The 27,783-nt window shown below is 42.6% G+C and overlaps 1 protein-coding gene and 1 pseudogene across 1 annotated transcript in view; one reads left to right on the top strand and one right to left on the bottom strand.

The window, feature by feature from the left end:
- Positions 1–27,783, top strand: part of DNAH8 (dynein axonemal heavy chain 8) — a 274,964-nt gene that overhangs the window by 101,843 nt on the left and 145,338 nt on the right. Inside the window, exons 35-44 of the mRNA XM_070418643.1 lie at positions 141–243; positions 1,220–1,324; positions 1,616–1,777; positions 8,277–8,501; positions 11,788–11,960; positions 13,098–13,276; positions 19,615–19,802; positions 22,697–22,783; positions 22,876–22,983; positions 23,885–24,019. Of these exons, the coding sequence (XP_070274744.1) occupies positions 141–243; positions 1,220–1,324; positions 1,616–1,777; positions 8,277–8,501; positions 11,788–11,960; positions 13,098–13,276; positions 19,615–19,802; positions 22,697–22,783; positions 22,876–22,983; positions 23,885–24,019 (1,465 nt within the window). The remainder of the gene's footprint in view (positions 1–140; positions 244–1,219; positions 1,325–1,615; positions 1,778–8,276; positions 8,502–11,787; positions 11,961–13,097; positions 13,277–19,614; positions 19,803–22,696; positions 22,784–22,875; positions 22,984–23,884; positions 24,020–27,783) is intronic.
- LOC139013243 (fatty acid CoA ligase Acsl3 pseudogene) lies at positions 25,010–27,174 on the bottom strand (annotated as a pseudogene).

Raw genomic sequence — 27,783 nt, 5'->3', positions numbered from 1 at the left:
TCTAAGAAAACATTTCAGAGGCAAATGGCAATGACTCTAGGTGTTTGCTGTTATCTTATTGACGACGTTTAGTGATCATGTCTTGGCTAAAAATAAATAACTCCGAAACATCTCATTTGGTAACGCGACTTTATTTAAAGGTATTTGGAGAAGAAGCGATTACTATTTCCGAGATTCTTCTTTGTATCTGATCCAGTTCTTCTGGAAATTCTTGGACAAGCCAGTGATTCCCATACCATACAGGTACAACCTAAGTATCTATCACCTAAACACTCCCCACCCGCCCCCCCCACCCCCGCCAGCTTACATGATGGACAATAAAATTGAAGTTAACACTTTAAAAGTGGAGGCAGGAAAGAGAGCATTAAAAATTATGCTGATTATACAATGTCCATTTTTCTGTGTATTTGGAGCCTGAGGCAAAGGTCACTGATTGTGCCACTCAGCAGGTGGACGACCTTGGGCAGCTTCTTAATTTTCCTGCACCTCAGTTTTCTCGTCTGTCCAAGCAGGAAATTAATGGCCCCACCTCATAGGCTTGCCATGAGGATTACGTGAGATAATGCAATGAAGAGTATCTGGCATACATCCCGTGCTCGCTAACTGTAACTCATTATTATGAGTATTTTAGTCTAAATATTCTTACATCAAATAGAGCTGGTGGTTTCGATTTGTCTTTTTTTTCTATCCGGAATGCTTTGCAAATGCTTTTAGCCATTTCCCAGGGCAATACTTCCAGGAGGAAGATACAGAGAACTGGGAATGGGAGGCATCCCAGGGCCAGTTCTGGTTTGGGAATCTGGGAAACCGCTAATGATAGCTTCCCTGTTGGTTTCCGGGAAGTTGTGGGGATGAGAAAAGAGAGAAGCAAAAGCTGCTGCGTAAGACAGAGGTGGAGCCAAGAGAGAAGGCAGGACAGAGCTGGGGAGGGGCCGTGTGGTTCGGTCCCTCGGGAGGAAGGGGACAGTCATTACTCCAATCTCCTTGGTCTAGAGGGCATCCAAGGACTTGGAGGACACGTTCTGCAGGGCTGGCTTTGAAATGTGCGCCCCCAACTCAGCCAAAGGTTCTTTTCTTTCTCTTTTTCTTCTTGAAACAATGAAATGAATTCTTGATATTTTACAAAGATTAAAAATATTAAGGCTTTTAACAACATCTCAGCGGCTTTTGTATTTAGGCTCCTGGATGATGTTTTTGCGTTGTCTTGTGCTTCTTACAGCCACACCTCCCTGCAGTATCTGACAACATAAATGAAGTGACATTTCATGCAAAAGATTACGATCGGATCCTGGCCGTCATATCAAGAGAAGGAGAAAAAATTATTGTAATTTAACGTGGTTTCACTTTTGTTATGAGGAGAATGCAATTCTCTAATGAGAAGGGGGTGGGCCTGGGTTCCAGTTCTGTAGCCTCGTGTTACACACTAGTTTGGATAATCAGCTAACTTCTTTGGGACTCATTTCATTATCTATAAAATGAAAGTTTTAGACCAGATGATCTTTCTACTTCCTTCCACCTACAGTATTAGTTGATTTTACTCATATTTTAAATATTTTGTGTAAAATATAGAACTATTTGTTACCAATATGTAATATATTTATAATCTATTTTTTAGTTGGACGGTCCTGTTATGGCCAAAGGTCCCGTAGAGATTTGGCTTCTGGACTTGTTAAAAATGCAGATGTCATCGTTACATAACATAATTCGATCTGCGTTCTATCAAATCAGTGATTCGGGATTTCAACTCTTACCTTTCCTCAGTCACTTCCCAGCACAGGTGAGAATGCACACTGTTTAAATAATGGTTATGAGAAATGGAAATAAGGGGGAAGGATGCTCAGGAGGCAGTGGCCTGGTGTAGCTGTGAACTAGTTAGGGAGGCCTACCCACTGCCCCCAACCACCCTCTTGTCCACCACACCATTCCAGGCCTGCCCATCCCCTGCACTACTCTCCCCTCAGTAAGAATATACAGAGACTAAAACCATTTATGGGAAATTTTACCTTATATGTGAAAATCATAGGTATAGATACAGATACAGATATGGATGTGGATATCCTCCTATATAATAAAAGAGAAACATGCAAATTAACCATCCCTCTGCCATGCTCAAGCCACGCCCACCAGCCACGCCCACCAGCCAATCAGGAGCCAGTATGCAAATTAACCCAACTAAGATGGCAGCGGCCACAGAGCTGAAGGGAGCAGGAGGCTTGGGTTGTCCCCGGTGATAGAGAAAGCCAAGCTTCCCGCCTGCCCTGGCCAGCCTTGGGCTATACTCAAGGCTACAAAATTTCAATTATAGAAGATAAATAAATCCCAGATACCTGCTTCCAGCTGGCTGTGGCTTCCAGTCAAGGAGGGACTAGGAGCCTGGGTTGCCAGGGGCATCCAGCGGACCTGGGCTGTGCTCAAGACTACAAAGTTTCAATTATAGAAGATAAATAAATCCCAGAAAAAAAAAGAAAGAAAAAAAGGAGAGGCTGGGAGCTTGGGTCGCGGGGGGGCGTGGCCAGCCTAAAAATGGCCATCAGCCCCTCACCCAGGCTGGCCAGGCACCCCAGTGGGGATCCCCACCCTGAAGGGGATGTGGCCAGCCTGGAAACAGCCCTCAGCCCCTCACCCAGGCTAGCCACACCCCCATGGGGTGAGAGTCCCTACTGGGGGGGCTTGACCAGCCTGCAAACAGCCATCAGCTCCTCACCCAGGCTGGCCAGGCACCCCAGCGGGACCCCTATCCTGATCTGGGACACCCTTCAGGGCAAACCAGCTGGCCCCACCTGTGCACCAGGCCTCTATCCTATATAATAAAAGGGTAATATGCATATTGACCCTAACAGCAGAATGACTGGGAATGACTGGTCACTATGACACACACTAACCATCAGGGGGCAGATGCTAAATGCAGGAGCTGCCCTCTGGTGGTCAGTGCACTCCCACAGGGGGAGCTCTGCTCAGCTACAGGCCAGGCTGAGGGCTGCCAGCACAGCAGTGGTGGCAGGAGCCTCTCCTGCTTCCTCAGCAGCCCTAAGGATGTCCAACTGCAGCTTAGGGCTGCTCCCTGCTGGCAAGTGGACATCCCCCAAGGGCTCCTAGGCTGCCAGAGGGATGTCTGACTGCCAGCTTAGGCCCGATCCCCTGTGGGCCTAAGCCAGCAGGTGGTCATCCCCTGAGGGGTCCCAGACTGCGAGAGGGCACAGGCCAGGCTAAGGGACTCCCCCCTCCCCCCCCCCCCGCCCCAGTGAACAAACTTTTGTGCACCGGGCCTCTAGTAGTATATAGAAAGAGAATGAGCATGTCTTTTCTGGAAACAAAATCCACCTTGCCTTTTATTTATTTTTCCTTCAAGTGATTACGAATTGGCACAGTCTGTTAAAGGAGGACTTCTCAGGCAACCAACTTTTGAACACGAGGACCTTGAGAGAGGCTGGTCTTGGAGCAGGTGCTGTCTCTCGCGAGTCCTCTGGCTCTAAGAAGGGCATTGCAATGTGCCAAATACTCTTAAAACCAGATAGAGAAAATGCCAATAGTTCCATCACATTTTTAGCCAGGATAAAGGACCAATGATGTCCTGTGATCTGGGTGAGAGACAGTATGGGATAGAAGGCAGGAGATATCCAAGGAAAATGTAGGCAGTTTTTGCCCAAACCATATTTCCTCTCCACCTGCTCCTGCCAACCTGCACTCCAAATCCTGAAGGACCGCACACACAGCGGACACGGCCGAGGGGTATGAAATATCCACTCAAACAGCACAAGTAGAGAGAGAGAAACAATCTTTATTGCAGAGAACACTCTACTACTGTGATTTTTAAATAATGCATAATATTCTTGGCAAGCCTTAACATTTTTACTAGTATTATTAACTTTGTGATAAATCTTTTTTTTTTTTTTTCTTTTTTATTTATTTATTTTTTTATTTTTTTTTTTTTCGCTTAAAGTATTACAAAGGGTATTACATAAGTGTCCTTTTTTTCCCCCCCGCCCTTGACAAACCCCTACCCTCCCTTACCCCCCAGTGTCTTATGTCCATTAGTTATGCTTATATGCATGCATACAAGTCCTTCGGTTGATCTCTTACTCCCCTCCCTCCTGCCCCCCAACTCTCTCTGGCCTTCCCACTGCAGTTTGACAATCAGTTTGAGGCAGCTCTGCCTCTGTATCTATTATTGTTCAAAAGTTTGTAATGGTCTTTATTATCCATGAATGAGTGAGATCATGTGGTATTTTTCCTTCATTGACTGGCTTGTTTCACTTAGCATAATGCTCTCCAGTTCCATCCATGATGTTGCAAATGGTAGGAGTTCCTTCTTTTTAACAGCAGCATAGTATTCCATCGTGTAGATGTACCACAGTTTTCTAATCCATTCATCTACTGATGGGCACTTAGGCTGTTTCCAGATCTTAGCTATGGTGAATTGTGCTGCTATGAACATCTGGGTGCATATATCCTTTCTGATTGGTGTTTCTGGTTTCTTGGGATATATTCCTAGAAGTGGGATCACAGGGTCAAATGGGAGTTCCATTTCCAATTTTTTGAGGAACCTCCATACTGCCTTCCATAGTGGCTGCACCAGTCTGCATTCCCACCAGCAGTGCACAAGTGTTCCTTTTTCTCCACATCCTCTCCAGCACTTGTCGTTTGTTGATTTGTTGATGATGGCCATTCTGACAGGTGTGAGATGGTACCTCATTGTTGTTTTGATTTGCATCTCTCGGATGATTAGTGACTTTGAGCATGTTTTCATATGTCTCTTGGCTTTCTGAATGTCCTCTTTTGAAAGGTGTCTATTTAGATCCTTTGCCCATTTTTTGATTGGATTGTTTATCTTCTTTTTGTTAAGTTGTATGAGTTCCCTATAAATTTTGGAGATTAAGCCCTTATCAGATATGACGTTGGCAAATATGTTTTCCCACGAGGTGGGTTTTCTTGTTGTTTTGTTGATGGTTTCTTTTGCTGTGCAGAAGCTTTTTATTTTGATGTAGTCCCATTTGTTCATTTTCTCTTTAGTTTCAACTGCCCTAGGAGCTGTATCAGTGAAGAAATTGTTTTGGCATATGTCTGAGATTTTGTTGCCTTTGTATTCTTCTAGAATTTTTATGGTTTCCTGTCGTACATTTAAGTCCTTTATCCATTTTGAGTTTATTCTTGTGTATGGTGTAAGTTGGTGGTCTAGTTTCATTTTCTTGCATATGTCTGTCCAATTTTCCCAACACCATTTATTGAAGAGACTATCTTGGCTCCATTGTATGTTCATGCCTCCTTTGTCAAAAATTAATTGAGCATATTGGTTCGGGCTAATTTCTGGACTCTCTATTCTATTCCACTGATCTATATGTCTGTTCTTGTGCCAGTACCAGGCAGTTTTGAGAACAGTGGCTTTGTAATACAGCTTGATATCTGGCATTGAGATCCCACCTACTTTGTTCTTTCTCAGGATCTTTGCAGCTATTCGGGGTCTTTTTTTATTCCAGATGAATTTTTGGAGAGTTCGTTCTAGATCTTTGAAGAAGGCCATTGGTATTTTAATGGGAAGTGCGTTGAATGTATAGATTGCTTTGGGTAGTATGGACATTTTAATGATGTTGATTCTACCAATCCAAGAACATGGTATGTTCTTCCATCTGTTTATGTCTTCCTCTATCTCTTTTTTCAACGTCCTGAACTTTGTGATAAATCTTTATAAAATACTTTATCTGATAAGCTGAGGAAATAGCTGCTTAGACGAAATCAATATACTTTTCCTCTCCCAGGAAAGCTGGGTCACCTGTGTATTTGGAAGGAGAGGCTCAGTCTAGTTTAGTCAGAGGAGGGAGCGTTGCCGGGAGCCGGTCCATCCTCGCTGTTTCAAGGGACCTGGCATATATGGCATACTGTTCTTAATATGTTTGCTCACCTTCTTGGCGCTATGTGTTTTAACCAAGGTCACCTCTCCGAGAAAGGTTGTTTTCCCAGGTAGGGATTTTCCCCTGAAGTTAGGGAGGGGATAAAACCCCTTAACTAAGTGCCAGGCGGGTAGTTAATCACTTTAACTACAAACAATCATGCTTGAGCTACATAATCTTTACTCCCTGGAATGGAGATAAGAAACGCCCTAACTTTTGGAATAGAAATTGATAGGATTAAAATCAACTGGTATAAATACAGATGTAACAAGACAGCAGAAGACAGAACCTAGAGACAGGACTTGGCTGGAGATCCTAGACAGAACCTAGAGACAGGACTAGGCTGGAGATCCAAGACAGAACCTAGACACAGAACCTAGAGACAGAACCTAGCAAGAAAACATGGCAAGAGAACCTGACTAGAACCTGGTGACAGAACCTGACTGGAGATCCAGGCTAGAACCTGGCTGGAGAACCTAGCGAGAGAACATGGACACAGAACCTGACTACAGAACTTGGCAAGAGAACCTAGAGCCAGAACTTCGCCGGAGATCCAGACCAGAACTTGGCTAGAGGTCCTGGCTAGGCTGCTGATCAACTGAACGCCGTCTCCGTGTCATTCCTTCTTCACCGACTCCGTCCATACCTTTGGGGACCCCTGGACCTGTGGGGTTGGACCCCAACAGAGCGTTACAGGTGGAGCAGTTGAAGAGCAAGGTCAGAGCAGTGGTCAAGTTGAGCAGGAGACAGCAGGGAAGTTGGCTAGCTTGCAGGATTTTCTTCAGTGTGCATATCTATAATAATAAAAGCATAATATGCTAATTAGACCGGACGACCTTCCGGACGAAGCCCAGGTCCCGGGTGCCTGCCAGCGGCCGGAAGGAAACTCGGGTCCAGGTGCCACAGGGAAGCCGGTGCAGGCAGCCAGGGGAAGGAAGGCCTACTCTTGCATGAATTTCGTGCATCAGGCCTCTAGTATACTTATATCTGCAAATAAAGAGGTGAGATTTTAAACAAGTTTAGATAAGAATCTTGACATTGTAGTGGGCGAATATCAGTTCTTTGGAAAAATTGCTTTAAAGAATAATGAATATATATTCGTTCAAAATATATGCATTCACTATATACCTTACTCTCTAGAGCAACTTTTTCAAAGAACTGAAATCTGTCCACTACAATGTTAATTTGAGGTTTTATTTGACATTTAAAAAATTTCTTCTTTGCTTTCTTCCAAAACACATTTCTAAGATTATGAATGAATGCAATGGATTCCTGTTGCAAACATTTGAAACATTTTGAAAACTATGAAAGTGAAAATAAAAAATTTCCATCTTTCTACCACTTGGAAATGATGCCTGTAAATATTTAATGTATTCCCTTTCAGTATTTTTTAATGTGTTAATTACAGGCATCAAATAATATTGCAAAGAATGAGCATTCCTACTTTGTTTTTTATTTTAATGAGACATCCTCCAGTTTTTGTTCTTATAGCCTCTGCCTGCTTAAACTAAGTTGAAAACGTAATTTAAACTTTTGTTGGTGACTCAGGATAGTCATTTTAAAGATTCGCGTTTGGAATGTACCCCTATGCAGTCATTTTTCAGGGTCTGTAAGTCAGCCTTACCCTGCTGTTTTTGTATTGTTTCTCTTTGCTTTTCCTGTCTTAATGCCCGTTCTGGGGCCATCAGGGTTAGAATCTGCTTGCTATTGGGAGCTTCCTGACACTGGCTGCTTCCTCCGTATTCTGTGCTTTCATTTGTCTTCACCAGCAGACCCCCGGATTGGCCGCTGCTCTAGCGGGAGGAGGCAGGGATTAGGAAAGGGTTTTATTCCCCTTCACCTACTGCAGTGCCCAGGAGCATCTACATGCCTCACACACTACTTTCAATCCTCTGCCAAATGTGGGTTCCTTTTTGGTCCAGATGACTTTGTATCTGTTCTTTTGCGGATGAATAAATGCTCCCAAGGGGGCCACCACTGTATGGAGGACGTGAAGGTGGGGGATATATGATCACTTTTACTCCCTTTTCTGGGGGCAGAAATTGTAGGTAAAGTGACATTCTCTCACAGTTTCCTTAGCTTCATCAGGAGACAAAGGACAAGCTTCTCGAACCCTTCTCACTTTCTGTCTCTCTCCTTTAGATAAATATGTAGACAGAAAAGTAGATGTAGCTAAAGGTATGGATATGAAAGGGAGTGGAGGTCAAGAAAGGAGGTAGGCAGTTGCAAAGAGACCTATGGAAAACTATTTCTGGAAGTGGAGAAATGCATGTCCCTTTTTTAGTTTAAAATGAGTAAAACCCTGTTTGCCTTGATGTGAATAAGTGACCACCAAATTTCACTGTAGGATGTGTTTTAAATATGTGGCTTGTTTGTCTGCTGGATTTGTAGGTTGGGCTTCTGGGAATTCAGATGCTGTGGACACACGATTCAGAAGAGGCTTTACATAATGCAAAAGATGACAGGAAAATCATGCAAATAACCAACCAGAAATTTTTGGATATTCTAAATGTTCTAATTAGCCAGACAACACATGACCTAAGCAAGTTTGAAAGAGTGAAATTTGAAACTCTAATTACTATCCATGTGCATCAGAGAGATATTTTTGATGACTTGGTAAAGTATCTTTTTTTCTTAATTTTAAGTAATTTAGTGTATTAGTTAATAATTTAGTGCTCTTAATAATGAAAAATTAAGTGTTATATATTCCCTAACTTATATGAAACTTTTTATCTACCTGACCCTTTTTCACAATTGGGGTGTGTGTGTGTGTGTGTGTGTGTGTGTGTGTGTATACCATGTCTACAAATATCTATATTTGGTGGTATAAACAACCATATATGTATATTCATATTTGCCATTCTGAAAGTCTGGAACCAACTGATGTGATGTGAATGAATTGTTCCATTAAACCAAAGAACAGAGTCATGATATAATTTTGATGAGCTTAGTCCTGAGTTATGATGGGCTGATTGGGAAGGAATCAAATAGATTCAAGCTTCAGAGAACTCTCATGGATATTTGTCCAACTGATGGTGTCCAGCAGGGCATCATGGGCGTGGTGCGGCCCAGGTTTTGTAGGGCGGGAGTAGGAGGAGGAGTATGTGAATCACCTTTAGATAGAACTCTCAGTAACCAACAGCCTTGAGCAAGACCAAGTTCTCCTAAAGCAGTGGTTAGCTGTTGTAAGGAAGGGACCCCAGCAGATTTTGATATACCAACATTTGACTCTCTTTGTCTTGAACTAATATGTGTGTGTGTGTGTGTGTGTGTGTGTGTGTGTGTGTGTGTTTTCATTTGATTCATTTTTAAAGGCACCTCTTTCCTTTATTAGAGACACATAATTCATGCAACTTTGGACCCTTTTTAAAGAATATGATCACAGGCAATCTGTTTCAAACTTGTATCAGATAAGAAGTTCTGATCAGATAAGTTATATTATTGAAGATTGAAGGACCTGCAGTCTATTTATTCCCCTGGAATGTAGATCTCTTAAAGTGTTGTATGCCAACCAGTTGCATTGCCATCTCCGGGGAGCTTGTTAGAAAAGCAGGATCTCCAGCCTCTTCCCCCTCCCTCTCCCACCACTCCCCTCTCCCCCACTCCAACTCATGTACTGAATCAGAATCTGCATTTCAACAAGATTCCCAGGTTGTTCATATGTGTATGAACACTGTTGTGGAATTGATCTCTGGATCAAACTAATTATCAAGCATACTTAGACCATATTTTTTTGGTCTTCTACAGATTTGCTTTCACTGAATTGCAGTTTCCTTTGTACTTTGCCTTTCATTGGACTCCACCTCTAGAAACTCCTATGGAATCCATTACTGTACCTGCTAAGAGCATACTATTGAGGCTGATGTCCGTATATCTCTCATTGATTCTTAAAGCTGAAGTCCCATGGAAGGCATTTCTTTTAAATTTAAATGCTGAGCAAAGCATTACTTTCCATACAGAATGGATTTTTAAAATCTATACAAATTAAAACCATGGAACTGTTTTCTTTTTGTCTTAATTACTATTGAACTCATGATCTATTTGCATCCCAACTAAAATGAGATTTCTGGGCCAGCATATTTGCACTTCATTTTTTCATTTATATGTATAATGCTTAGAATAGCCTGTTATACAGTAATAACTCAATAAAAATTTAGCTATTCTTTCTTCATCCTCTTTCATCACCTCGTCACCATCTTAACGGATTGTTGAAAGTGGCTGACTGCATCCCCATGGCTGGGGGTCCCGGGTCAGAGAGTCGAGACCCTGGGGGAGGCACCGGTTATGTTACCCAAAAGTAGCTCTTTTAAGGTGACAAATACAAACTGTGCTTCAGGAGGGAAGCCAGAACTCTTGACTGGAAGAGAGGCAGCATCATGAACTATGAAACAATACAACAACGAAAAGCAAGCTTATAGATAGCTTGGAGACTTGATTAGACAGAGATCTGAACACTGTAGTTACCAGAGGTCCATTCTTTAGTGTCAGCTGAATGACCTGGAAATGGGCCACTGGGATTCAGAGCAGTGAAGGGGGCCATTTGCCACTTTCCTACGTTGATTTCCCTCCATGAGCAGGGCTAGAGTTTCTCCAAGTTTGCCAATGGAGTCATAATGTGGTTGTGGGGGTGTTGTTCCTAAACATGCTTACCTGGTTGCTACCTCTTGCATCCCTGGTGCTGGGAGCCTGGGACTGCTTGCCCCACAGGTCTACCCTGGGGACCGGGCAGGCTGATGGGTTTGGCTGTACTGCTGGTGTAGGAAGGTGCGTGTGCACATATGAGCATCTCCTGCTTAATCCCTTCAGTGGCTTCCCATTGCCATGCGAGCAATGCCCGGCCTGTTCCTCGTGCCCTGGGAGGCCCCAACTCTTACTCCTCTGTCCAGAGTCCTGGATGCCTCGGCTGTTGTAAACTTTTTTTCAGTTTCTTTTTCTGTTATTTATTTAAATATTTTTTAACGATTTCAGAGAGGGAGGGTGAGAGAGAGAGAAACATCAATGATGAGAGGGAATCATGGGTCAGCTGACTCCTGCACACCCCCTGCTGGGGATCGAGCCCACAACTTGGGCGTGTGCCCTGACGGGGGATTGAACCACAACTTCCTGGTTCAAAGTTTGACGCTCAACCATGAGCCACACTGTCCAGGCTCTTTCAGTTTCTTGAACTGCCAACCAGATCTTCCAGGCCTTTGCCGGAAACATTTTGCCCTCCCACACCTCCATCACCCACCCCTTTTGTTTCATTTCCCTGGCTAATTCCTACTATTTATTCAGGTGTTAGGTTTTATTTATTTATTGATTGATTGATTGATTGATTGTTAATCCTCATCCGAGGATATTTTCCATTGATTTTTAGGAAGAGTGGGAGAGAGAGGAAAAGACAGAGAGAAACAATGATGTGAGAGAAACACAGCAATTGGTTGCCTCCCACACAAGCCCTGACCAGGGCCCCGGGCCAGAGAGGAGCCTGCAACCAAGGTATGTGCCCTTGATCGGAATCAAACCCGGGACCCTTTGGTGCACAGGCAGGTTTGGCTCTATTCACTGAGCCAGGTGTTAGTTTTGAAGGTTTTTTTTGTTTGTTTTTTTTCATTTGAGTACCCCTCTCAGACACCTGACACTAGGTTAGGTCCTCTTGCTAGTTATTTTCAGAAACCCTGAATTTCTTTTCATACTTTATCACAATTACTTATTTATCTGTTTGTCTTTTGTCCTTTTCTGTAAGCCTCAGATGTCTGTCTCTGTTTACGCAGCATGGTGTCAGGCCCAAGGAGGGACTCAATAAATACACTTTAAATGAATAAGAATCAGTTCATGAATGAGCGAATGAAAACTGCCCGTATGCCGTGGTTCATGCTATTGCAATTCAGTATGCAATCTCTTTGTATTTCATGTTTTTAAGGTAAAAATGCATATCAAATCAGCAACTGACTTTGAATGGCTAAAACAGAGTAGATTTTATTTCAAAGAAGATTTGGATCAGACTGTAGTGTCTATTACAGATGTTGACTTTATTTACCAAAATGAATTTCTGGGATGCACCGATCGACTTGTTATCACTCCGTTGACGGATAGGTAGGAAACTTAGCTTTTGAATTCCATTTTGTAATTAAGTAATGTGCTTAAAATTGCTTTTACATTGTATTTGAAATATTGAAAAAAAAGCTTATCGCGGTCGTGTTAGGTCTATGCTAGCTCATCAAAGTCAGTCCAGCAATGAAATAACCCTACTTGTTATGTATACGTGTACATTACGTTTTAATGAAGTAGAAACAGATGACAGAATAAAAGCAAGCTGGAATGCTGGCGATGAGTGATTAGTTACAAACTTTAGGTTGCAAGATGGAAACTTATCTCTAGGACCATGAAGGGAGTCATGAGGATTACAAAGAAGGAAGGGTCCTTGGAGAGCATCTCATTTAGCATCCTGCTTTTTCAAGTTGTGGACATTGATAGCTAAAGTGGAGTTTCTTGGCCAGCTCTGAACAATCAGTTAATGGCAGATCCGCTCAAAGTCTTTTTTGTATATGACACTAGGCAAGAACTGGGCCTTTTTCATCTTTACCCACAACAGCTCAATATATTGTGCACAGTAGACACTCATTAAATATTCGTAGAATTGACTTAAATTGAGTCGCAGGACAACGAATTCTGCTATTATTTTACATAGGGCTGCCTCCAGGTAAAATTATAACATTTGAATTTGGTCGTCAGCCTCCTCTGGATTCATCCAACTTGCCTTGATATGCTCAGTGCCCCTGCCACATACATTTGCCAATATGTTTTCCCTTCCATGGATGTATACATGTGAAGCTTCATGGCTCACAAAGCTTTACTGAGTTTTACTTTCATCCAAAACAGATGTCACTGAAACTGAGTCACAGGTCCAAGGAGAGTCATTAGATTATTCCTTACACTTACCTAAACAAATGAAACCTTTCATAGTCAAACCATTTGCAGTGGTGTGTTGCAGTTGGCTCGTGCCAGCTTGTTGCGGAGTTTAGAAGTTTGTCCCGAGAAATGTTTGCCGTCACTCACTGCCCCACTGCTAACGAGTGTCAGGTGCGCCCGCCTTGTTTGGTTGCCTCTCATAGGTCAGCTGCTCACATTCGGAAGTAACAGGTCCATTCCAGTGACATTGGACTTTTGCTTGCACGTGGCTGTCTCGTGTTACCCCGTACTCACCATGCTTTGTCTGACTGACGTCTGCAGATGCTATATCACGTTAGCACAGGCTTTGGGCATGAACATGGGAGGTGCTCCGGCAGGACCTGCGGGCACCGGCAAAACAGAGACCACGAAAGACATGGGACGATGTTTGGGAAAATACGTGGTCGTGTTTAACTGCTCAGATCAAATGGATTTCAGAGGGCTCGGAAGGATTTTTAAAGGCAAGTGGCAAACACTTAAACTATTTTTCTGTGATTTTACTTTTATTGCACTTTAATTTTCTGATCTATATCTAAAGTGATGTTTTCCCACAGAACCAAAATTAGGATAAGTTGATGCATATGATAGTGCCATTTTTTATGGTCAGAAATGGCTGGATACCGTCCGTTTCCCTGGCTCAGTATTATTGCCACGAGCTGAATGTGTAGTGGTTTATGAAAATGGAACCAATTTATTACTGCCTGAAACAATGGTGGAGGAGATAAGATGAAGATTACAAAACACATGTGACTTCCCTTCCAGCATTAAATCCCATTGAAATGATTGATTTTTTTTTTTTTAAAGCATAGCCACACTGGGAAACAAGGAGGAGGGCCATCAGCAGATGGGAAATTCTGAGGAAATCCTGAGAGATAGGTAGGCAGTGGTTTCAGATAGACAAAGAGAAGAGGTTAGAGAGCACGCCTGACTTTAGAACTCAGTGCCTGGCCTTCCTCTCTTTTCTACCTACATGTATTCTCCTTAAGTACTACCTATGTGATCAAATTTGTATCTCTAGCTTGGACCTCCTGAAATTTCAGATCTGTATAGACAACTGATATCTACTACTTGACATCTCCACTTAAATGTTTAGTAGGTCTAAACGTGTGATCTCCCTTCCCCTCGCCCACTCCATCCTCAGCCTTTCCCATCCCGTAGCCATGTCATTCTTCCAGGTGCGCAGATGAAAACTCTGAGACTTACCCTTTACTGCTTTCTCTCATACTCAAATCTGTCCTGTCAGCAAACACTATTGCCTTCAGAACGCACCCCAAATCTGGGCACCTCTGATCCCCACTGCTGTCATCAAGCCAGTTGTCATCCTTCACCTGTACTGTGCCACTAAGCCTCCTAATTGGACCCTGTGTTTACTCTTGTCCCCTCCCCTGCAGCCTCAGATCAGCGCCACAGCAACCCTTCTACATGGAAGTCAGATCACAACCCTCTTCTGCTGAGAGCTGCCCAGCGGCTTCACTCCGAGTAAAAGCCAGACCCCTCCCGTGGTCCTGCATTGTCTTACAGTCACTCCTGCCCTCCCCATTGTGTCGGTCTGACCTTCTGACCCATCCCCTACTACTCTCTGCTCCCCTTGCTCTCCCTCCTGTAGCCATATTGACCTTTCTGATGTTTCTCAAACATTCAAAGCAGATTTCCGCTCAGATTCCTTACTCTGGTTCCTTAGGTCCTTCCCCTAGATCAGTGATGGCGAACCTATGACACGCGTGTCAGAGGTGACACGCGAACTCATTTTTTTGGTTGATTTTTCTTTGTTAAATGGCATTGAAATATATAAAATAAATATCAAAAATATAAGTCTTTGTTTTACTATGGTTGCAAAGATCAAAACATTTCTATATGTGACACGGCACCAGAGTTAAGTTTGGGTTTTTCAAAATGCTGACACGCCGAGCTCAAAAGGTTCGCCATCACTGGTCTAGATATTCCCCCACATGGCTCATTTGATAAAGGGTGTCCACAGCAAACATCATCACCTGAACATTTGAAAGCATTCTTTTTGAGATGAGGTATAAGACAAGGACTCCTGCTATTATTTGTTCTAGTCATCACTGTACTTCAGATCCTGCAGAAAGGAACAACAACAAAAATACAAAGATTGGAAAGAAAGAAATGCAAAATTTCATTATTCACAAAGGATAGGGTACACTTTTAAAAAATTCAACAAAATCTATAGAAAAATAGAATTTAGCAAATTTCCTAGACTATAAAATCAACACAAAATAAATTTTATTTTTATAAACCACAAAAAAACAGTTAGAAAATGAAAACTTCAGAAAGATATCATTTAGAATGTAATTTCGAGAGTGTGGTGTTGGTGCAGGATTGATGACTGGACCAATGGAATGTAATAGAAAATGAAAAAATAGGCCAAGGACACTTGACAGGTGGCACAGGTATTACCGTAAATCAGTGATGGAGAGACAGACTTTACAATAAATTGTTCTGGGACAGCAGTTGATCAATATTTAACAAAGGAGATTGGGTCCCTACATACATAAAAATTGGATGCCTAAACCATACACTGTATAAAACTCAGTTCTGGGAATTAAACGTCTAAATGTGGGAGGCAAAATTGTTTGGGTTTTGAGAAGGTAATAAAGGAAAATATCTTTCTTTTTAGAGTAGAAAGGGATTTTTAATACAAGAATCACAAACCATAAAGAAAAGATTGACACACTCCCTACCCTGAGTTAAAAACATCTCTTCATCAGTGAGTATCAAAAAAAGAGAGAGAAAAGCCATGTCTGAAATTTGGAAATGGCATTAGCAATATATATTACCTACAAAGGATTAGTATCCCCAATACATGAGTAATGCCTATGACTCATTGAGAAAGAGATAATTCAATAGAAAAATGAGGAAAAGTCTGAAATAGGTATTACACAAGTGGAGAAAACCAAATGACCAGCAAAGAATTGCACACTATAAAAGGATTCCATTTTGTGCACACCAGGTTAAGAACAATTTAAGTGTGACTTTTTAAAAAAAAACATATTTTTGATTTCAGAGAGGAAGGGAGAGGTAGAGAGAGACAGAAACATCAACTATGAGAGAGAATCATTGATTGGCTGCCTTTTGCACGCTGTGTACTGGGGATCGAGACTGCAACCTGGGCATGTGCCCTTGACTGGTACCAAACCCAGGAGCCTTCAGTCTGCAGGCTGATGCTCTATCCACTGAGCCAAACCAGCTAGGGCCGTGGTCGGCAAACTGCGGCTCTCGAGCCACATGTGGCTCTTTGGCCCCTTGAGTGTGGCTCTTCCTAAGCCTTAGGAGTACCCTAATTAAGTTAATAACAATGTACCTACCTATATAGTTTAAGTTTAAAAAATTTGGCTCTCAAAAGAAATTTCAATCGTTGTACTGTTGATATTTGGCTCTGTTGACTAATGAGTTTGCTGACCAATGAGCTAGGGCAGTGTGACTTTTTTTTTTTACTACCATTGGCAAGGTGTCAGGCAGCAGAAACAGCCACGCACTCCTTCCTGGTGGCAGTGTAAACCTTTTTTAGAATGAAAAAAGCTTACACGTGTATTGTCAGTCTCCCACCTTCTGGTCTCAGCTCAGGTAAACTGCACTTAAGTACTGGGAGCCTGTGTGCAAATGCTCATGGCAGCATTGCTTGTAACCGCCAACACCTGGCAATAACTAGAGTGTCCTCTGTGGTGGGCTGGACAAATAAATACATAGGTTGTGGACATCCGATTTATATATCATATGCATAACAATGCTGTGTAGCGGTAAAAACGAGTAACTACAGCACGATGCATTGATGTAGCGCAGTCTCACAGTTTAGAGGGAAAGTAGCAAGTCTCACAAAAACACAGATAGCATGATTGCATTTGTTTAAACCAAAGATATGTATTACATAGATATGTATATAGAGATAGTAAAAAGAGTCCGGCCATTGTGGCTCAGTGGTTGAGCATTGACCCATGCACTAGGCCAGTGATGGCGAACCTATGACACCCATGTCAGAGGTGACACGCGAACTCATTTTTTTTTGGTTGATTTTTCTTTGTTAAATGGCATTTAAATATATAAAATAAATATCAAAAAAATAAATCTTTGTTTTACTATGGTTGCAAATATCAAAAAATTTCTATATGTGACACGGCACCAGAGTTAAGTTAGGGTTTTTCAAAATGCTGACACGCTGAGCTCAAAAGGTTCGCCATACTGCACTAGGTCTAGGAGGTCGCTGGTTCAATTCCTGGTGAGGACACATGCCTGGGTTGCAGGCTCCATCCCCAGTAGGGGGTGTGCAGGAGGCAGCTGATCAATGATTCTCTCATTGATGTTTCTTTCTCTCTCTCTCCCTTTCCCCTCCCCTCTCTATAAAATCAACACAAACATATTTTTTAAAAAGCATAAGAATGCGTATGTCTCCTCTGGGAGGGAAGAAGGGTGACACCATTGGGAAGAAGTACACTGGGCCTTCTCTGTATTGAACATTATGCGTTCATTCATCTAGCCCTTCCTTTTGGTGGGATGTGAGTAACATCTCCATAGCAGATAGCATGAGATTGCACCCCAGCTCTTACCTGCAAGAACAGATAGCATGAGATTGCACACCCAGCTCAGGAGGATATGTACAGCACTTTATAGCTTGCTAGCTAGATAAATAGACACACATATAAACTTTGAGCGTGTGAAATATATACTGTTCATGAATACATGCAGAAGAGCAATAGCTTAAAAGCATGTATAGGAACCATTGGTATCAAATTCAGGGGAGAAGTTACCTCTGGAGAAGGAGGGAGTGTGGATTCAAGAGGGATATACCTGGACTTGAAAAGTACTTTTGACATGATTCTAAAGAATAAAATCTGAAACAAATTGTTAGGATTTGATAGGTGGGTACGTGGGTATTCATTATACTATTCTGTTTAGTCGCCTGTCTGTCAAACATTTCTGAGCCCTGAGAATAATTTTCTAATCAAAGAGAAGGGTTCTTCTGTGGATCACTCCCAGCTTGAGGGTCGGGGGTGGTTGGGAGAAGCAGACTAGAGTGCAAGGTAAACCCAACGAAACCAAAATGAGAGCAGAAGGCAAAGAAAAAGTGTGTTTCCTCCACACAAAAGCTGTAGCACAGCTGTCTGAGGTGGGAATGCTGACAAAGACCAACCCCAGAGGCGGGCTCCTGCCAGAGGGACAAGCAGTGCACCAGGCCAGACAGACTGCCGGCCCCAGCCCTGGAGAGCAACCCTCCGAGGCTCCATCCCTTCCCTCCAATCACCAGAGGCAGGCATGCCTCCCGCAGACAGGAATTTGCATTCCGGAAGAGGAAATGCAACTTATGCAGCGATAACAAAGTCCCATAAAATATTTGAAGGAATTAGGGACGCATCCAAAGCAGTGGAGACCTACTGACTCCATGTGTTCAACAGAGAAAACAGAAGAAAATTCAAAAATAAATGAAGTTAATAGCTTAGAGAGATTCAAGAATGCATCACATGTAGCCAATTAAAGAAACAGGCTGCTATGAAAACATAACAATTGGAAAATTTGGATATGGAAAAAAAAAATCTCTCTTGAATTGGAATATGTGGCCAAGAGAATACATTGCAAAAGGAAATGGGAAATTTTACAAAAAAAACTTCAGGGTCATAGGAGTAGTGAAACCAGACAACCAAGGGGTCCGGGCTGCCTGTCACTACTTGGTCCAATTCAGCAGAGACAGTGCTGAATCATATATGAGCGTTTATTCCAGTCCTGCTGGCAGGATGCGAGAGCAGCAGGGCATCCACAAAAATCTGCTCCGCATCCCCCCCCACCCCCCGCCCCCCACCGCAACCCCCTCATAGACCAGCTGCTTATACAGGGTAGGACAAGGATTACATGGGGAAGTAGGGAGTGCAGGCATGGGGAAGCAGGCTGCGCAGGCTAAGGTGGGACTCCATTGTGTGGGCAACAAGGTTGCTAATCTTTCCATGATAATAGGCAGTTCTTGAATGAGAATGGACTGAATTCCAAGGTTGACTCCCAGGTCCTGGGTGGGGGAGGGGGGGGGTACAATTCCCAGGCAGTTTAGAATGTCCTTTTTTTAACCAGAACAAGGCAACCACGGTTAACAGCACATGACTAATATTTCCCATAACCATAGCTAGTCCCCAACATTCTATTTTTTTGCCCCTAACAGTAGCTATCCAAGTTCCAACATCTGTGTAATGGAAATTCCCAGAGGAGAGAGAAGAGAAACTAGAGGGGGAGGGGGCGGTAATAAAAGAAGAGCATTTCATACAGGTAAAGATAATGAAGGTTTTCATCCTTAGAGATGAGACAGGAGCAATGTTCCCAATATCCATCCAGGTCTTTCTTTGTGCTGGGTTTTGTAAGCAATAAATAGAAATCCCTTTGGCCATTCTCTGTCCTTCCCGGCCTCCTCATAGTTCTTTCATTTTAACAGGAAAGGAACGGAGGGATCTGACTCTGGCATTCCTTATTTGGTCAGTTTCCCCTAACATCACGGCTCCTTCCACCCCCATCCCCACCGGAGATGACCCTTACAGATTGAATCCAATTTTATCACCCTCAGCATCCCCGGATGCAAGGGCGCATCTGCCCTTTCATTTTGGCAGTGAACTATTTTCATTGTCTTGGTGCTGATGTACAATGAAACTTCTGTATATCACTGGAATTCCATGTGTCTTTCTAAAAACAGCAGATATGAAACTTGATATATACCTTGTATTTCAACATTTAATTGTTTGCGGGCGCTTTGGCGAGATGATTGCTATTAAGAAGTAAAACTTTTCAAATCAACTGTTTTTCATACCAGGTCTGGCGCAGTCAGGTTCCTGGGGCTGTTTTGATGAGTTTAACAGAATTGAATTGCCCGTCTTATCGGTGGCAGCCCAACAAATTTATATTGTTTTGACAGCAAGAAAAGAGAGAAAAAAGCAGTTCATCTTTTCTGATGGCGATTGTGTTGATTTAAATCCAGAATTTGGAATCTTCTTAACAATGGTGAGAACATGGGTTTTAAGTGCAGTTTGGTTGGTTTAACTGCTATGGACTTAAGTAAAACAAGGCATCTACTCCTGGGTAGATGACTGACTATCCAGGGTCAGGAACGATTCTTTCCTATCATGGGATTTTTTTGAGTAGTAAAAATAGACAAGACAGAAGACAAAATAGCAATATGTTAATGATACTAATAGCTACTGTTTATTGAGCACTTATTATGTGTGAGGTGATGGGCTGAGTGCTTTATGTACTAGTATCAGACAGGACAGCTATAGTAACAATCCCAAAATCTTAGTGGCTGAAAGCATCAAAGATTTGTTTCTCCCTGTTGCTGGGCCGGGGTGGAGAGGGCAGGCCTGCTTTATAAGTCCTTACTCTGGACCTGTCTCAGTCTTTGCTGGTGGCCATAGCAGAAAAAAAGCAGGACATAAAGAATTATGCTCTGCCTCTCAGGGTTTCTGTCCAGAAGTGACACAAGGCACAGCCATTAGTCAAAGCAGTTTACATGGCAGTGTAGTCATGTGTCGCATTTTGTATGGTGCATATTTTATAATGAGGTACCCGAGGCAGAGATTTAAAAACTAGCTCAGGTCACAGAGCCAGTTAGAGATAGACGTTATTATTAGGTTTTAGGCCGCCGCAAGGAAAAACCGTGAGTCCAAATAGAGACCAGATTAAACAGGCTTTATTGGGAGCACACGGGCGGGTTCACCAGCTCCGAGAGGGGAGCAGGAGAAGCCGCGCCACACTGGAGCAGGGGCAAGTTTTTATGCTGGCAGAAATTTGTGGCAGTGGGGGTTTTCCGGGGTCAGGTGAAACCTGCGGTCTGTCCTGTGGTTTTGGCCATTTCCAGGAGCCGTTTGTCCGGCAGGGACTTTCCACCGGGGTGGGGCAGTTTCTGGACGTCAGTGTGGTGAGGTCAGTTTTTCACCGACCCAAGAGAGGGAGGGGGTCTTTTCGCCCCCGGGGCAGGGTGCCAGCGAATACCGAACAGTTATTGTCTGACATCGATCTCACTACTTAACTCTACGCTTGTTTTTTTCTGAAACGTAACAAAAGATCCTGGAAATGACTTAAAATATCCAAAATAATTCCTATGCCAGAGAATTGTGGATGTTCATTTACCACGTGTGTTTGAGGGCAGAGCTTTGAGATACAATGTTGTACAGATAGAAAACCAAAGGCACGAATAGATTTTTTTTTATGACTTGGAGCAGTGAAGTTAATGAACCAGTTTTACTTAATGTGTTCATATATAAGTTTTTTATTCCGTTATCTCTAAGTTGCAAGATAATACAAAGTACTCTGAGTTTGAAGTGTCCTAGTAGATAAATCATAGGAAGCAAAATAAGGAAAGTTTCTGGTAAGTTTCACTGTAAGCAGACATCCAGGAAAGCAGTTAATAATAATAATCCTGAAGTGATCAGTTATAACTAAGACAATGGGATGAAGAAATTCGCTCAGTGTGATAACTGTGGCAGAGAATAATTTAAAAGTTTAACATTCTCCCTGGATTAAGAATAATATTGGAAATATCAATTAGATGCTAGATTAGACTGTGAATAGCTGAGACACGAAAAATAGTGACAACATGTAAGGATTTTTTCTCTTAAGGTTTCTCCTGTGTTTCTACTTCATCATGGTTTCCAACGTCTAGGTCACCTTGTGACCTAAGACGCTACTGAAGCATCTCTGCTTTGTTGCAGTCAATTGATTGAATTAACTCCCTTCAAGCAACAAGGTTATCTCATACGGCTTTGGTCTCATGGTGTAGAATTTAATCACACCAGCTGCAAAGCAGGCTGGGAAACATAGTTCTTTTTATCTGGGTAGTCATGCTCCTAGCTGGCAACTGGGCTTGTGTGACTGAGGAAGGAGAAAGGAGAAGTAGTGGTAGGCAACCAGCAATCTCTGTATCCTGTGTCAGCAAGGTATTTGGCTCATTGACAATATCTGATAGACAGAGAATGAGGGTTTCTTTCCCAAAATAATTGTATTTTTATTTTTACCTAATTTTAATTAATCAAAATGTAAATAGTCATACATGCCTACTGGCTACTATGTGGACAGTGCAGTGAGCTACAGATGTTCAAACGTATAGCAGGGACATTCTAGATCAGCGGTTGCCAACTGATGGTCCGTGGACCATTGGTGGTCCATAAGGTCCGAAAGGTTGGCGACCAAGATTACATCACCAAATCCCTTACAATTCAAATCATCTATGTCTTTAGGTAATGGAAGTTGTAGCCTATGCAGTAATTTCTAATAAGATGAAATCTTAAATTATTACACTTTGGACCCCTAACTTTACCCTTGGGACCTTTGGGTCTGACCCGTCCTCAGCCTGTAGCTACTCATGAGGCCTTCGCTTCCTTTCCACCTCACATTGTCCTCTTCGGTATTTTCCCCTTCACTCCCATTTTTATTTCCCTTCACCACCATGGTTTCTTTAATGGTACTTTGTCTGCCAAAGAACTCTGTAATTCCGACTGAACAGGATAAAGAGAGGAAATAAAAATTATCTAAGTAAGCTCATCAGTATGGAACCCTGCATTTTCTTCTTATTTCAATAACATTTCAATCATAACTATCTAGATATTTATTCAGTTTCTTTTCTATTTTCTTAACCAATAAACAGATGCTTAATTTTTGCTCACAAAGTAATATGGGTGTCTGTGTTAATATAATGAAACTGGAGCTATGTCAAAGGGAGTGATGTGACATTGATAGATATCGATGATCCAATACACATTTTTGAGAAAAGAGGGAGGTTTTATGAATCTAATATTTTTCTCAATGCCACCTTAGGATCTGAATTAGGGATCTGAAATGTGTTTCTATGCATGAAATAAAATTTATATCAGCAATAAAAATTAAATAATTTTAACTTTTAGAACCCCGGATATGCTGGGCGCCAGGAACTACCTGAGAACTTAAAAATTCAGTTTAGAACTGTTGCTATGATGGTTCCTGATAGACAGGTATGCATTGGGATTTAAAAACATAACATAACTTACATTTTTACTTGTTTTTCATGCACATTGTTGAAAATCTCACTATATTAATTTTCCAGATCATTATGCGAGTTAAACTTGCAAGCTGTGGTTTCCTTGAGAATGTTATCTTGGCTCAAAAGTTTTATGTTCTTTACAAACTGTGTGAGGAACAACTTACCAAGCAGGTAACTTTGTCCATTTATTTCCCCCCCCCCGTAACTATAGAACTTGATTTCTTACTTTGCAATTTTACCTTGATAAAATGCTATTCATTTTGAAAATCTCTTTGATTCTTTCCTAAAATAAATTTAATTACTTTGACCTGTTGGTTATGTATTTTGAATACCGGTTTATTTTTGAATATTTATAAATTCAACAAAAATTGCCAAGAAATGTACTAGGAGGTCCCATGTATTCATGTATTCATTACCGTACTTCCTTCAAAGTTGGCATCTTATAACCATAGTACAATAACAGACCCAGAAAATGGCCATAGGTAAAATCCAGAGTTCATTAAGGTTTCACCAGTTGATCATGCACTGTGTGTGTGTGTGTGTGTGTGTGTGTGTGTGTGTGTGTAGTTCTATGCAATTATATCACATAAGTAGATTTGTATAACCACCACCATAATCAATATACAGAACTGTCCCATCACCACCAGGTCCCCTCATACTACCCCTCTATAGCCACAGCCCCCTCTCTCCCAAGTCCCTATCCCCTTGCAGCCACTGATCTTTTCCCCACCTCTATCATTTTCTTTCAGAAACATTACATAAATGGAGTCACATAGTCCATAACCTGTTGGTTATGCATTTTAAATCTGTTTGCCTCTCAGACTGTAATCAGACTGTCTTATTCTCCAAAGATATTTAAAAGTGTGGACACTATCATACAGCTTGATCTTTCCAATGGAAGGATCGTTCTTCAGTCAAAGGACAGGTGGAAGAATTCAGCTACTGAAACTTTCCAGCTCAGCCACTCCAAAGCTACAGTACATATGGATCAGAATACCTACTATATGTATACAGTGGGTCTACATTGAGAGCTTTTCAATTGAATAATCTTTCCCCCTCCCCCCCATCTTAGGTTCACTATGACTTTGGGTTGAGAAATATCCTATCTGTATTGAGGACCCTTGGATCTCAGAAAAGAGCCAGACCGGAAGACAGTGAATTAAGCATCGTCATGAGAGGACTAAGAGATATGAACCTTTCTAAACTGGTATCTTTCTTCTCTGACTTCACTCCTCTTTCAAGAATGTGACCTGGTTTCTTTCTACTTGGCTGATGTGTGTGTGTGTGTTTGTGTGTGTGTATGTGTGGGGGAGGGTGGGTGGCGGGGGTGGCTCATGTTAGGCTGCGAACATGAATACTTGTAGCAACAGTGGGAGTGTGAACCTACCACTGTGCTTCCAGTTTGACCAGTGTGAGCCGGAAGTGCACCCCCTTGTCAGTTGTGTGCCCTCGAACAGGCCTCATCCGTGGGCTCCAGCCCCCAGGTGTCAGTCCAGTACTTGGCCATTATTCATAATGAAGCATGTTCCAAACATGGACATCTGGATTCACAGGGCACCACGAGACCTTTTGCTCTGTCTATGCTTAGGGTATCTCAGCTATGTCTCTCCCCAAACATCAGCATCATTTCTGTTTTCCCAAAATGCACAGAAAGCTTGCTGTGGAGATGACAGCAGTTGCCACCCTGCTTTCATTCTTGCCACCGGAGCCAGGTTGTTCTCAGCCAGCTGATGGACAGATTCTCCTGGTATTTATTCAAAGGCCTCTTTCTGCTGCGTATTGTGCCCATGCCCTGGGAGACCAAGGTCGAGGAAGAACTGGTCCTCGGGAAGCTCACACTGCAGTTACAAAAACTAACACCGGGGTGGTTCATTGCCATCACAGCCTTTTCGGGGGGTATTGTCTGGTTTGTGTCTCACAGCCACTCTGTGGGACGTGGATGACCCGTGAGGACACGGGACTCAGAGTCTGGAGAACCCGCCCGCAATCCCAGTCCCAGAAAGAAGAGACAGACACAGGTTTGCTGTCTTAACATTTTACTCGGCCTGTCTGTCAGTTAAAAATGGTGATGTCATGAGAAGTACCAGTTTAGGTTTAGTATGAGGAATGGAGTTTGCCTCACAGTTTGAGACGTGCATTTCAAGTATTTTCCTATTTGATCTGAGCTCCTGCAGCAACCTGATGCCCAAGAGAATAATTATTTCCTTCCATACATTCGCTCAATGTCCGCCTGGAAATGTGTTTCAAGCTCTTTGCGTTTCAGCTTGAAGGCATCTGTCACCAGACCAGTTTCTGGGGTCCACGGTTCAGGGCTCAAACGAATTTTCACTGGAATTTCAAACTTTTCCAGACTTGCTGAAATAGCAGCTTCAGACAGCACTCTGAGTACCTCATTTTCCATCTCACAGCTGTTGCACAGCTCCTCCAACGTCCCTTTAAGTCCTTTCTTTAGAGCAAGTTCTGTTAGTTCCTTTTGATTTGGCACAACAAATCCAATGATGTAAGAATGGTAACTGTCTGCATATACACAAATGTTATCTATTAGTGAAAGATTCTTCAAAGCTGCCTCTACTTTCCCAAGAGAAACGTATTCTCCTGCCTGGAGTTTTACAAGGTCCTTTTTACGATCAATAACCTTTAAACAACCATCAGGATGGAACTCCCCGATGTCTCCGGTACAGAACCACCTCTGCCCGTTTTCATCTTCAAAGAAATCAGCCTTTGTTTTTGCTTCATTTTTGTAGTATCCCATTGTCCCATTCTGGCCACCAATAAGAATTTCACCCCTGGGGTGTGGTTTATCGGTATTAAAATATCCACCTTCCTCCCAGTTCTTTAATTTGATTTCACAGCAAATTAAAGGTGCTCCCACTCTGCCGGTATGGTAGTCCCACGCTTCTGAAATGGTTCCAGCCCCAGCAGCCTCAGTGAGTCCATAGCCCTGGCCAACGGGACAGCAAAAGCAGATATTCACGAATCGCTGCGTGGTTGCAGAAAGTGGAGCACCTCCACACATCAAAAGCCGGATATTTCCACCTAGCAAGCTCCGAACTTTCCGGAAAATAAGCCTGTCACACAGGGGAGCGCTTCGCCCTTTGGAAAGCTGTTCCATTTTATAATTATAGGCCAGAATAAACAGATTACGTTGAAAACTACTCATTTCATTTACTTTACTCATGACATTTTTGTAAATCGGATCCATGATTTCCGGAACAGCTGCCATCAGTGTTGGCTTCAACATGGACGTATGCCCTTTGCTTCCTTTTTTTTTATTTTTGAAGACTGATCTGCTAACGTCTGTGGTGAAGAGTAACCAATGGGGCATCCGTGAGAAAGACAGACAAGCTCCCCACTCAATTCCAACACGTGGGCCAGAGGCAAATAGCCAATGTAAACATCTTCCTCTCCCAGGCGTGGAATCCTTCCCGCCATCCCCGTGCTGCAAGCCATGATGTTGCTGTGGGAGATCATGACCCCCTTAGGAAGCCCTGTGGACCCGCTTGTGTACATGATTACTGCAATATCTGAGGATGCCGGTGTGCTCTGAGGTTTGTTTTCCGTGCTCGCCTTGGCTCCCAGAGCCTGCACTGCGGCCATGGTGTGCACGATGACGCCGTTGGGGAACTCGGACCAGGGAGGCAGCTTACCATTGACAGCGATGATGTGCCGCAGGCGTGGGGCTAAAGACACTATATCCTTCAACTTTGTTTGCAAGACTTCTTTACTAGTAATGATGTTGGTCGCCTCTGTTTCATTTAGTCCATGAACAATTGCTGGACCTCCTAGCGTCGCATAAAACGTAACAAGCTGGAGGTTATACATAAAGCACGCCTGTGCAGCAATCATCCATGCGGCCCTGGTTTCACAGAAGATAGCGATGTTGGTCTTTGGTTTCTGACCCAACACCTGTAAGCCATTTCCAAAATTCAAAGCTCTAACATAGACATCTTCATAGGAGAGCCAACTATAGTGTCCAAGAATAACCTTTTTAAAACTTTTTCCATTTGGTTGTATTTCATCTTCCTCATTTAAAACTTCACGTGTTCCCAAGAGTCTTTTGTCCTGAAATTTGTTTTTTGCATACATAAAAACTTTATCTAGTGTATCACAGCCAGGGTATAATACTGAGGCCAAGCCATCCACACTGTTAACAGATCTGTATGCAGACTCAGGTTTTGAATTTACAGGCTTTGCTTTAATTTGGTTTGATTTTTCTTGTCTTGACTCAGACAAAAAATAATATGGAATGTATGTTAAAATAGTATAAAGTGATACGATAAAATGTATTAAATATAAAAAAATGGTATGGATAGTCTGTTTTAGCTTCATGGTTGATGGTTTTGAAGATACATGTTTATTCATAAATGCTCAAAATGTAGAAGTAACAGATTTCCGTAAGAACCTGTTGGGGTCCAACCTCAGAAGGTCCAGGGATTCCCAAAGGTGTGGACGGAGTCTACAAAGAAGGAATGACACAGAGACAGCCTTCAGTTGATCAGCAGCCAAGCCAAGTTCTCTAGCCAAGTTGTAGCCAGGATCTCCAGCCAGGTTCTGTTTAGGAACTGCAGCCAAGCTCTGGTTAGGATCTGATCAGGATCTGATGAGGATCTGATGTTTATTGTCTTGTTACATCTATATTTATACCAGCCGATTTTAATCCTGTCAATTTCTATTACAAAGGTTAGGGCGTTTCTTATCTCCATTCCAGGGAGTAAAGATTATGTAGCTTAACTACCTGCCTGGCACTTAATTAAGGGGTTGTATCCCCTCCCTAACCTCAGGGAAAAATCCCCACCTGGGGAAACAACCTTTCTCGGAGAGGTGACCTTGGTTAAAACACATGGCGCTAAGGAGAGCAAACATATTAAGAACAATATGCTATATATGCCAGGTCCCTTGAAACATATGCTGTGCAGATGTTTCTTTCCTGCAGCGACTGTGTCAAGCAGCAAGGATGAACCGGCTTCCGGC

The sequence above is a fragment of the Myotis yumanensis genome, unplaced genomic scaffold (genome assembly GCF_028538775.1).
Source record: "Myotis yumanensis isolate MYYU_CA2020_CCGP unplaced genomic scaffold, mMyoYum1.0.hap1 SCAF_6, whole genome shotgun sequence".
Classification (NCBI taxonomy): domain Eukaryota; kingdom Metazoa; phylum Chordata; class Mammalia; order Chiroptera; family Vespertilionidae; genus Myotis; species Myotis yumanensis.
Note: the sequence above shows the minus strand (reverse complement) of the source record. Positions and strands in the feature narration are given on the sequence as shown.